Below are 12,125 nucleotides of genomic sequence, written 5' to 3' on the forward strand. Positions count from 1 at the left end.
TTAGCCCACTGTGGCACAATGCCTGCCGCTCTTTACTTTCTAAAGAAGTTGTAGAGAACTCAGTGTTAGCTGTGTTTCCCTCTAACTTTATATCCCTAAAGTCTACTTCCTCTATAATGAAAAGTTTTTCATTCTTTTCCCTGAACTTACACTGAAATTTGTATTTCAGGAAATTTATCTTATTTCTATCATGCATTCTAGTTATTCATATAGTAATGTTTTAGTCCCTTTTTCTGATGGCATTTTTAAAAAATGATAGATTATTTTCCGTCCCATTTGTAATACTTTTTTTATACTAGGCTTTTCAATATTTGTTAAAATCGATGGACCCCAGCTCTCTGCTGTGGCCCAGGAGTGAGGTGGAGGATGGCCCAAGTGCTTGGGCCCTGCACCCACATGGGAGACCAGTAGAAGCACCTGGCTCCTGGCTTCAGATCAGTGCAGCACACTGGCCACAGCGGCCATTGGGGGGTGAACCAACGGAAAAAAGGAAGACCTTTCTCTCTCTCTCTCTCACTGTCCACTCTGCCTGTCAAAAAATAAATAAAATAAAATAAATCGATGGGCCCAAATCCCAAATTCCTGATTATATCACCTGTAGAGAGATGTGTTACTATATACAAGCATGAATGTCTAGATACGTAATCTCAAAATCTTTATCTTTTTTTTTTACTTTTTTTTTAAAAGATGTATTTATTTATTTGAAAGTCAGAGTTACACAGAGAAAGAGGAGAGGCAGAGAGAGAGAGATAGGTCTTCCATCTGATGGTTCACTCCCAAATTGGCCGCAACGGCCGGAACTGTGTGGATTGAAACCAGGAGCCAGGAGCTGCTTCCAGGTCTCCCATGCAAGTGTGGAGGCCCAAGGACTTAGGCCATCTTCCAAGGCTTTCCCGGGCCACAGCAGAGAGCTGGATTGGAAATGGAGCAGCCGGGACTTGAACCAGTGCCCATATGGGATGCTGGCACTGCAGGCTGCGGCTTTACCCACCACGCCACAGTGCCAGTGCCCCCCCCCCTTTTTCTTAAAGATGTATTTATTTATTTGAAAGTCAGAGTTACACAGAGAGATAGAGAGGTAGAGTTTATCTTTTCAGATGCTGTATCAAGTCACAATTTGTATAGCTTTCTGAAATTGAGTTGAGATAGCATGATCTCAAATAAATGAAACCTCTCTATTTGGTTTTAAAAAACGAAGTATTCTCTGATGTCCTCATATGATAGTCTAGACAAGTTTTTGCTATGCTGTTTAGGCATAAGCGATCATCACCACTTTTTTTAATATAAGATTTATTTTATTTATTTGAAAGAGTTACAGAGAAGTAGAGACAGAGAAAGGAGAGGTATTTCGTCCACTGTTCACTCCCCAAATGGGCACAACAACCAGAGCTGAGCCCATCCTAAGCCAGGTCCCCCACATGGATGCAGGGGCCATCTTTGATGTTTTCCTATGCACATTAGCAGGGAGGAAGTGGTGCAGCTGGGACTTCAACCAGTGTCCATATGGTATGCTGGCGTTGTAGACTGGGATTTAATCCACTGTGCCACAACACCAACCCTTCATCACTACTCTTTTACAAGTAGAGTTATAGACAGAGAGAGAGAGAGACAGAGAGAAAGATCTTCCTTCCGTTGGTTCACTCCCCAAATGGCCGCTACAGCCGGCGCTGAGCTGATCCGAAGCCAGGAGCCGGGTGCTTCTCCTGGTCTCCCATGTTGGTGCAGGGCCCAAGGACTTGGGCCATCCTCCACTGCCCTCCCGAGCCACAGCACAGAGCTGGGCTGGAAGAGGAGCAACTGGGACTAGAACCCGGCACCCATATGGGATGCCAGCACCGCAGGCGGAGGATTAACCAAGTGAGCCACGGCACCAGCCCCCCCATCACTACTCTTGATCCAAGAAAAATAATGGATCTGTGTTTGAAAAACAGGTTATAACTAGTAGTTTGAAATCCAAAGTTTTCCAACCTTTGTTTATATGAGCAGTAATTAAGGATTGCAAGGTTTTTATAGCTCGTTTGGTATAGTGATCATGTTCAGAAATTTTAAAAATATACAAAGTTCAGGTAATAAAGGTTTTATTGCAGGATAATGATTGTCACAGTAATATGAAATTGAAGTACTAGGATCATTGTCTTTTAAAAATACATACTTTATTTTAAATCAACACATATTAACTGTACATATTTATGAGCTACAGTGGGTCATTTCTATGCATGTATACGAGGTTTAATGATCAGACCAGGTTAATTGGCATGTCCATTACTTCAAGAGGTTATCATTTCTTTGTGTTGGAAGTTTTCAAAGAGGATCATTATCTCTTTTATCTTTTGTTGTTCAAGGTATTTTCTCTTTTAAAGCACCAGGGGCCTTTCTCCACTAGTTTTGTATCTTTAGAATTTATTACCATCATTTTAATTCACTAGCAACCTTCAGGAATGTATGCAAAGTTAGAGAATGATGCTGGTTAGTCACCTTGTTAACTAATTCTTTATGATTTTGCCTCCCTCTTTCTTAGCCTTGGCTTATGCATGTATGTCTGCTTTTATTCCCAAATACCTGTATAACTTCTTCTTGAAAGACAACTCTCATGTAATCCAAGGTAAGCAAATGTCTTTCCTTGTCTTTTTACATAGACAGGAATTATGTCAAAAGTAATCAATACTCAATTAAATTGATGATTTTTAACCCAATAAAATATATAAATGGCCCATCACTAAAATCCATGAAGAATGACCAGGAAGTTCAGTCTTAAGTCCACAAAGAATTATGGTAGTTTTCTAATTATCTAATAGCTGATCTCAACTCTTTGTAAATGCATTTTTGCTAGTTTAAAAAAAAAATAGGAAACTGCTATTTGTCTCTGTCACAACTTCACACAGAATGCTTTACCCTAGAGGAAGCCTATTGTGAGTTGGTCAAAAGTTTAAACATTGTTTACTTGTATAATTAGACTATTAAAAACCCTTCTCTTTCATTTCATTCCCTTTGTTGAACACCCAAGAAACATACCTCCTCCTCAGGGTCCTGGTCATAGTGTGACCCATTTGAGCATTCAAGGTGACTTCTGCTGTATTCAAACTTCTAATATAATTTTCTGAATTACTTCTTTGAAGTAGTGGGCTTCTGAATCAAACACTGCAAATTTGTTTTATTATTTATTCTGTAATTTTGGGCAACTATGTTCTCTGATATCATTTTCCTTATATCTAAAATAAAATGTTGTTAAGGTTAAAACATAAAATTCTAAATGCCAGGCACATGGAAATATTCAATAAATGTTACTATTTATTTATTAATGCTGTTACTATTAATACTATTTTTTGCTGATATGATTATTGTGGCATTATATATTTTGCATTTTCTCTTTTCAGCAAAATTCTTGATGTTTTAAGGTCAGGGAATTTTCTTGTAATTTTGTATGTTTTTTTAGAACAGAGTACAAAGCTTTTCATAAAGTCTTTCATTGACCATTTTATGACAGCTATCATTTAGAATGTAGATTTAGAATTTTTTTATTCTACTAATTGTGAAATAACTTGAAGCTGATGCGGTGTTTTATTTATATTTATATTTTAGGGTTTGATATAGTTCGTTCAAATTGAATAGTTAAGGAAAAACAGAGATGATATGTTATACTCAAAAATTCTAAGTGAAATTTCAACCACTAACCAACGTAATAGAATGTATCTAAGAAGCCCTTTAAACCCACTTTTAAGAAGTATATAGTGGCCAGCGCCGTGGCTCAATAGACTAATCCTCCGCCTTGCGGCGCGGGCACACCGGGTTCTAGTCCCGGTCGGGGCTCCGGTTTCTGTCCCGGTTGCCCTTCTTCCAGGCCAGCTCTCTGCCGTGGCCTGGGAGTGCAGTGGAGGATGGCCCAAGTGCTTTGGCCCTGCACCCCATGGGAGACCAGGATAGACACCTGGCTCCTGCCTTTGGATCAGCGTGGTGCGCCGGCCGCAGTGCACCGGCTGCGGCGGCCATTGGAGGGTGAAGCAACAGCAAAAGGAAGACCTTTCTCTCTGTCTCTCTCTCTCTCACTGTCCACTCTGCCTGTCAAAAAAAAAAAATGTATTGTGTAAAGGAGGAAGAAGAGATCTCTAACATATTCTTACAGGACAGTCTTTTATAAATTCTCTGAAGTTGGATGGCTGTACTAAATTAAGCTACAATCAAAAAGTAAATCCTTCCTATACGCCTCCTTAACAATAAAAAGTCACAGCAGACTCATAGAATGGCAGATGTCCTAAAAACACTCTGGCCTCAGAATCAGCCCTTAAGGCATTCGGATCTGGCTGAAGAGCCCATGAGAGTATTGTAGGCATGGAAAGCCAAGATACCATGGAAAAGAAAAAAAGAAGAAGACCTAAATGAAAGATCTCTGCGAGCGAGATCCCAGTGGAAAGAACGGGGCCATCAAAGAAGGAGGTACCTTTCTCTGAAGGGAGGAGAGAACTTCCACTTTGACTATGACCCTGTCGGAATAAGATCAAAGTCAGCGAACTCTAAAGGCTTCCATAGCCCTGGCAACTCATGACTAGAGCCTAGGGAGATTACTGACGCCATGAACAGGAGTGTCAAATTGTTAAGTCAGCAACAGAAGTCACTGTGTACTTACATCCCATGTGGGAACTGTCCTTAATATGTTGTCTAATGTGCAGTGATGCTATAACTAGTACTGAAACAGTATTTTTACACTTTGTGTTTCTGCGTGGGTACAAACTGATGAGATCTTTACTAATTATATACTGAATCGATCTTCTGTATATAATTGGAAATGAAAAAAAAACCTGGTGTTAAATTGGAAATGGCATAGAAAATTAATTAATTTTTAAAAAAATATTATGTAGGATCTCTGTCTTTAATGTGCTGTACACTCTTATTTAATGCTATAACTAGTACTCCAACAGTATTTTTTTTTTCACTTTGTGTTGCTATATGGGGGCAAACTGTTGAAATCGTTACCGAATATATACTAAACTGATCTTTTGTATATAAAGAGAATTGAAAATGAATCATGATGTGATTGGAAGGGGAGAGGGAGCGGGAAAGGGGAGGGTTGTGGGTGGGAGGGAAGTTTTGGGAGGGGGAAGCCATTGTAACCCATAAGCTGTACTTTGGAAATTTATATTCATTAAATAAAAGTTTAATTAAAAAAAAACAATAAAAAGTCAAAGCAAGAAGCTGTGCTTTCTAAAAATATTTTCAAATTAACCCCAACTTTATGCAAGACTACACTGCAGGACAGTGCAGGTAATTGGGCATATCTATTTCAAATTGTTAGAAAGGAAACAGAAAGGGAAATATAAATTAAAAACACAAAAAGACTAAAAATATGACATGAAAACTGCATGGATAATTTACCCAGGACAAAAAAAATTATTATTTTCAGCTTGATGCATTGGAGTATTAAGAAAAAGAATTAAACTTTTTAAAAATTGTGTTTATACCTTTCTCTCTGTCTCTCTCACTGTCTCTGTCAAATAAAAATAAATAAAAAATTGTGTTTACAAATAAATTATGTTAATTCATATGTCTATTCAATGTAAATAACTGCTAGAACTCGAAATAATGTTTCAGTGTATCTTAGCAATTATGTGATGCTTGTTTCTTTAATTATTATTAATTTTCATAGTTATAATTTCTAAAGTTCATGATTGAAATCTTAAATTGGTGAATAATTTTGAAACTTTTTAATCCACAATAAATATTCTTTAGTATTATACTTTTTTATTTGATTATTTTTTTAAGATTTATTTATTTATTTGAAAGAGAGAAAGTTACACTGAGTGAGGAGAGGCAAAGAGAGAGAGGTCTTCCATCTACTGGTTCATTCCCCAACTGGCCACAATGGCCGGAGCTGCACCAATCTGAAGCCCGGAGCCAGGAGCTTCCTCCAGTCTCCCACGTGGGTGCAGGGCCCCAAGGACTTGGGCCATCCTCCACTGCTTTCCCAGGCCACGGCAGAGAGCTGGACTGGAAGTGGAACAGCCAGGACTCGAACCGGTGCCCATATGAGATGCTGGCACCGCAGGTGGTAGCTTTACCCACTATGCCATTGTGCCAGCCCCTAGTATTGTACTTTAAAAAGTTAAATGTATATTTTCCTAAGAATCCACAGATTTTGTGTTTTAATTCATTTATTCATTTTTTTTAATCATATATGTTAGATAAGAAAAAAAACGTTGGGGCTGCCTTTGCAAGGTGCAGCAAATTAAGCTGCCACTCTGTGATGCAGGCATCCCATATGAGAGAGCTGGTCCAAGTCTTCTAAGCTTCCAATCCAGCTCCCTGCTAATGCACCTGGGAAAGCAGCAAATGATGGCCTAAGTATCAGGGCCCCTGCCACCCATGTGGGAGACCTGGATGGAGTTCTTGGCTCCTGCTTTTGCCTGGTCCAGCTCCAGCTATTGTGGCCATCTCAGAAGTAAACTAGTGGATAGAAAACTCATATTTCCCCTCTCTCTCTGTGTCTCTCTCTCCCCCTCCCCTTATATCTCCTCCCTCTTTCCATCTATCTCTACTCTCTTCCTCTTCCTCTGTCACTCTGCCTTTCAAATAACTAAATACATAAATAATTTTAAAAGTTTCAATTCAGTCATTCAATAAGTAATCTCATTACCACTGTACCAAGTACTGCTTTCATGAATTGAGGTTCTTAAGATAAAAAAATATTCATTTTCCAAGGGATTTCCGAGCAGGATATAGGAGATGCATGTGAAAGTAACTAATTATAAGCTACTGATACTAGTATATATACTAATGTAATAGCACAGAACAAGAAGTGGAGGGGTTGGTTTGGATTGGTTTGGTGGCAAAGAGAAAAGACAGCATGTCTGGAAAGATTTCATAAAAGAGATACTTGAAATTTGAAGTTTGAAAAGGAATTTTCTTGGTATAAGGGAGAAAGGCATTCTTAGGATAGAGAACTAGGAAGAGGACTGTGGTTAAAAAGAAAAAAAGTGAACTAAGTAGCCAATAGTGAAATCTGGTACAAGAGGTGAAACTAGAGGGATGGAAAGCTAAAGAACTGAAACAGTACAATGGTTATTGTTTTGTGGAAGATCAATGGTTTCTATTTCTTCAAAATCTTTATTTTGAAGCTTGGAATTAGAAATATTCAGCTCATTTTACTGCTTTCCTTCTTTGTTGTTACCTTCTTCCTCTTTGTTTTATTATGTTTTAAGCTTTAAACTTCAAGGTAACATTGTGTTTTTTGGTTGACATAAATATCACATGCATATTTTCTTCTCCAAAAGTTGTGAGAAAATCTTAAGTCAAATGAAATTGATATTTCAGAACTAATTGTGGATTTCCATATTCACTTAATGTTTGATTCATCGCTCTAGAAATTGGAAGTTTCTATATTCAAGAGTAATTTGGTTTTTTGAAAAATAAACTTTTTAACTATATACTAATAAAGCAATTCATTTTAAAGCTTTTCCTAAAATGTTATTTATGTACTTATAAGCATTTAAAATGCTTTCTTGCAGATCAGTAGAAAATTATCTGTTTAATCAAGATACTAAGTTCATTTCTTTTTAACCTTAGTGCCATTAACTTTTACCTTTAGGCATTTTTAAAAGATAATAAATTTGATTACTTCCTGCTTCAGTGAATATTCTTTACATTTTGGCACAATCTGATCATTACTAGCAACATTGCTATTGAGTTTACCAAGTGCCAATATACATTTTAAAGATATAATAAATATAATTACTGCTGCCTAAAGGAACATTCATTATCATTTTTTGGCACAATCTAATTATCACCAGCAACATTGCTATTGAGTTAATCAAGTGCCAATACATAGCCTTATTAAACTGATTAAGCAACTCAGGATTAAGGTTTTTTTATTATTATTATTTTTTTTTTTTTTTTTTTGACAGGCAGAGTGGGCAGTGAGAGAGAGACAGAGAGAAAGGTCTTCCTTTTTGCCGTTGGTTCACCCTCCAATGGCCGCCGCGGTAGGCGCGCTGCGGCCGGTGCACCGCGCTGATCCGATGGCAGGAGCCAGGTGCTTCTCCTGATCTCCCATGGGGTGCAGGGCCCAAGGACTTGGGCCATCCTCCACTGCACTCCCTGGCCACAGCAGAGAGCTGGCCTGGATGAGGGCCAACCGGGACAGGATCGGTGCCCTGACCGGGACTAGAACCCGGTGTGCCGGTGCCGCAAGGCGGAGGATTAGCCTAGTGAGCCGTGGCGCCGGCTAGGATTAAGTTTATAGATCACCTAAGGTTTTAAAATTGAGTTGTAAGGATGAAGAAATTTGAGAGGGATGTATTAGTTGGAATCCAGTGATACTAGAAAACAGGTAAACAGCCTACAGGGCAGACAAATCTTAGGACAGACATATATTGAGGGAAAAGTCAGCCTCAAGCCAGTAGAGAAAGAGGCAGCCCAAGTTTAGCCACTGAGATTTTGGCACATCACTAAACACATTCTTATATTGTTTTATAAAACCAAGGCTTATTCGCACTTGGAAGATGTAGTTCGTGTAAGTCAGAAAGGAAAGATAGAAAAAAATACAATATAATTCTGAGAAATAAAGTGGAGTGAAAATTTTCTCTTTATTGTTTATCTCTAAATCTGTTGAGGGAAAGTATGATATCTTCTGCATGGTGATACTTGTAGCATTTAATGTGGCACCACACACATACCTAGGTTAACTAAATCAGTGTATTTTTGAGAAATATAAAGGACACTAACTGCACTAGATGCCATGTCTGCAAGTGCCAAGTGGCACTTTCCTGGACACATTAGAATATACAGTCACACTACATATGGACTTTGAGTAATTCTTGAAAACAAAGGAAGAAGGCAGACAGACATACAAAGCCTAAAGTGCAGGTGTCAAATATGAGGTATAAAAATAAATCCCCTAACTCACTATATATAACACAGAGAAAGAGAATATGCAATTTCATGATACAGGGTTACATAGTCAGAAAAGTAGTACATTGCATATATTCAGTTCAGTGTGCATCTTCACCAGTGATGGTTCTAATGAAAGGAATCATAAACTAAGCATTCTATATTGCTCTGTTCAAGCATGTCTGTGTCATGGTGTCATGTGAGTCAGGAGAGTTTTCCTGAAAAAGAAAGTGTTCCACCCTTAAAGGAAATATGAGAACTATTAAATGAGATTGCTTACAGGTTTTTTTTGTTTGTTTGCTATGTTTTGTTTTTTAACCAGAGCAAAAAGGAAAGTGGCTCACAAATGTAGTACTACAAATAACTCTTCTTTTTTCCTTTCTATTCTTTTGTGCCCCCAATCCCATTTAGTTTAAAGGCAGTGCTTGTTCTTGTACCTTTAGTAAGTAAAGCCAAATTTTTGGAAAACTTTGTTCTAGGAAACAATTTGAGTTCATTTGCATTCAGATACCTGGCTGTTTTTGAGTGCAGTGGTTTAGTTTGGACAGATTAGTTGATAAGAGATTTGTGGCTGTCTGTCTATTTATCTTAACCTAACTTTAGCATTTATGTAATAAACTAACAGCCAGATGGCAAATAACAAATAGTTAAAGAAATAAGAATGCCATTTCTGATTTTTGAGGAGAGGAAATCATTGCTTTAAATTAATCACCCTTCATCCTTCTTGTCCTCCTTACCCCACCTAAAAGAATGAAAGCAGTAAACCTGATCAGAAAGGAAAACATAAGGACATCCATAAGAAGGGTTCTCTGAAATTAGATCTCTGCATATATCCTATGAATTTTTTTGTAAAACAGAAGGCTTATTTATAAACACCTACAAAAATATGATTGTGTCATATGACAGTCTTATGCTGAGTTGATTGGTGATTATCATTTTAAAGTAGATAGGAAGCAAAACTGTTTTCAGGGAAAGAAGAATTTTAATAGATTAAAAGATGAATTTATTTTCATTTTAAAGTAAAGGCTTTATTAAAATACAGAAAATTGAGGCCAGCATTGTGATGCAGTGAGTTAAGCCATCATTTATGACACCAGGTATAGGATATTTCAGAATACCGTTTAAGTCCTGCTTCATATCCAGCTCCCTGTTAATGCTCGTGAGAAAGCAGCACCGGATGTCCTAAATACTTTGCTACTCACATGGAAGACCTGGATGGCATTCCAGGCTCCTGGCTATGCATTGGCCCAGACCTGGCTGTGGTAGACATTTAGGGAATGAACTAGCAGATGAAGATCTTTTCTGTCTCTCTCTAAGTTTCACAATGCCTTTAAATCAAATCAATCATTTTTTTAAAGTAGCTTTTACCTATAGGTAATAGAACACTGCTTTTGTGATTATTTTAAGACTATATTCATATTTCCATTGTATAGTATAAATCACAATTACAATATTTTGACAACTTCTTAATGTCTCCTTAAAAAATCAATAATATCAATGAGATCCTTTGTTTGATTCTGACCAGTGGTCTGGTTTTCTGTAGTTATCCTTAAACTCTTTTGACTTGATTTAAAGATGAAGAACATACACAGTTTGACCTGTTTTATTTACTCTAAGAGACTTTTTTTAATAAAGATTTATTTATTTATTTGAAGGGCAGAGTTACAGAGAGTCAGAGTCAGGATCAGAGGCAGAGAGAGACAGAGAGAGAGACAGAGGGGGTGGGAGGGTCTTTCATCTGCTGGTTCACTCCCCAAATGGCCGCAATGGCCAGAGCTGTGCTGATCTAAAGCCAGGCCAGGAGCTTCTTCTGGCTCTGGGCGCAGGGTCCCAGGGACTTGGGTCATCTTCTACTGCTTTCCCAGGCCATAGAAGGGAGCTGGATTGGAAATGGAGCAGCTGGGACGTGACCCATTTTCCATATGGGATGCCAGTACTGCGGGTGGCAGCATTACCTGATAAGCCATAGTGCCAGCCCCTCTAAGAGACTTTTTAATTGGTTTTTTGAAATAACTTGTAATATGGCATAGTGCTGATTCCATCCATTCTATTATATTCCGCCTGTAAGTAAATAGATCTTTCCAAGTGTACCAAGAAAACCTGTACAGAGCAACTAAAACTTACAGCTTTATAAATTATATTTCCATATGTAAAGTAATATGTAATCTATAATATATATGTACATATTTGTATGTATGTATCTGTATGTGTAATTGTAACAGATATATAAATCTAGCCATGAATGTGTGGCAGGACACAGGAAAATATTTTCATGATTAGGTTCCTTAATTAGATCCTTAATTAGCTATTTAATTACACATAGTAATATTCTTATGTTCCAATAAGAATGATATTTAATAAACTGGAACATAACTATGGAGAATGGCCTGAGGAATAAATTACTAGTTTAAAATTAAGTATGTTTTTTAATAGTTAACAACTATATATTAACATATAGTTGAATGCATCTTGTTGATGTTACATATATGTGGCTTCTGGGTATTTAGAGACTATAAACATACTATCATGAATTGAAAAGAGAAAAAAGAGTTAAAGAAAAAAACCCAAAAGTTCCCCGGGCCTTCAGGTATGTCCTGGGTATTCATTTCAGTTTATTACTTGTGAAGCTGTTATAAATTCTTCCTGGGGCTGGGGCTGGGGCTGGGGCTGTGGCATAGCGAGTAAAGCCACCACCTGCGGTGCTGGCATCCCTTATGGGTGCTGGCATCCCATATGGATGCTGGTTCCAGTCTTGGCTGCTCCACTTCCAATCCAGCTTTGTGCTTTGACCTAGGAAAGCAGTAGAAGATGGCCAAAGTCCTTGGGCCCCTGCATCCACAAGGGGGACCTGGAAGAAGCTCTTGGCTCCTGGCTTTGGATCGACCCAGCTCTAGCTGTTGTTGTTTTTAAATTTTTATTCATTTATTTTAGAGGCAGAGACACAGCAGAGAGAACTTTTATTCACTGGTTCATTCTCTCAATGCCCACAAGTGCTGGAGTAGGGCAAGGCTGAAGCCAGGAGCCAAGAATTCAGTGCAGGTCTTCTAAATGGGTGGCAGGAACCCAACTTCTTGAGACATTACCTGCTGCTCTCAGGCACATTAGCAGGAAACTGGAATTAGGGAGGGAGCCAGTACTTGAATCTAGACATTCCAATATTGGGTGCCCCAACCAGTGTATTAATCACTATATCAAATGCCCACCCCATTAATTTTGTGTTTTTTAATGAGTAAAATATAGTTACTTGG

General features: G+C 38.1%; 1 protein-coding gene across 2 annotated transcripts in view; it reads left to right on the forward strand.

The window, feature by feature from the left end:
* The window catches only part of TBCK (TBC1 domain containing kinase), a 259,648-nt gene that overhangs the window by 100,306 nt on the left and 147,217 nt on the right, over nt 1-12,125 (forward strand). For both annotated transcript variants that reach the window (XM_062199774.1, XM_062199773.1), the window contains exon 19: nt 2,519-2,602. In XM_062199774.1, the coding sequence (XP_062055758.1) occupies nt 2,519-2,602 (84 nt within the window). The remainder of the gene's footprint in view (nt 1-2,518; nt 2,603-12,125) is intronic.

This window comes from Lepus europaeus, chromosome 8 (genome assembly GCF_033115175.1).
Source record: "Lepus europaeus isolate LE1 chromosome 8, mLepTim1.pri, whole genome shotgun sequence".
Lineage (NCBI taxonomy): Eukaryota > Metazoa > Chordata > Mammalia > Lagomorpha > Leporidae > Lepus > Lepus europaeus.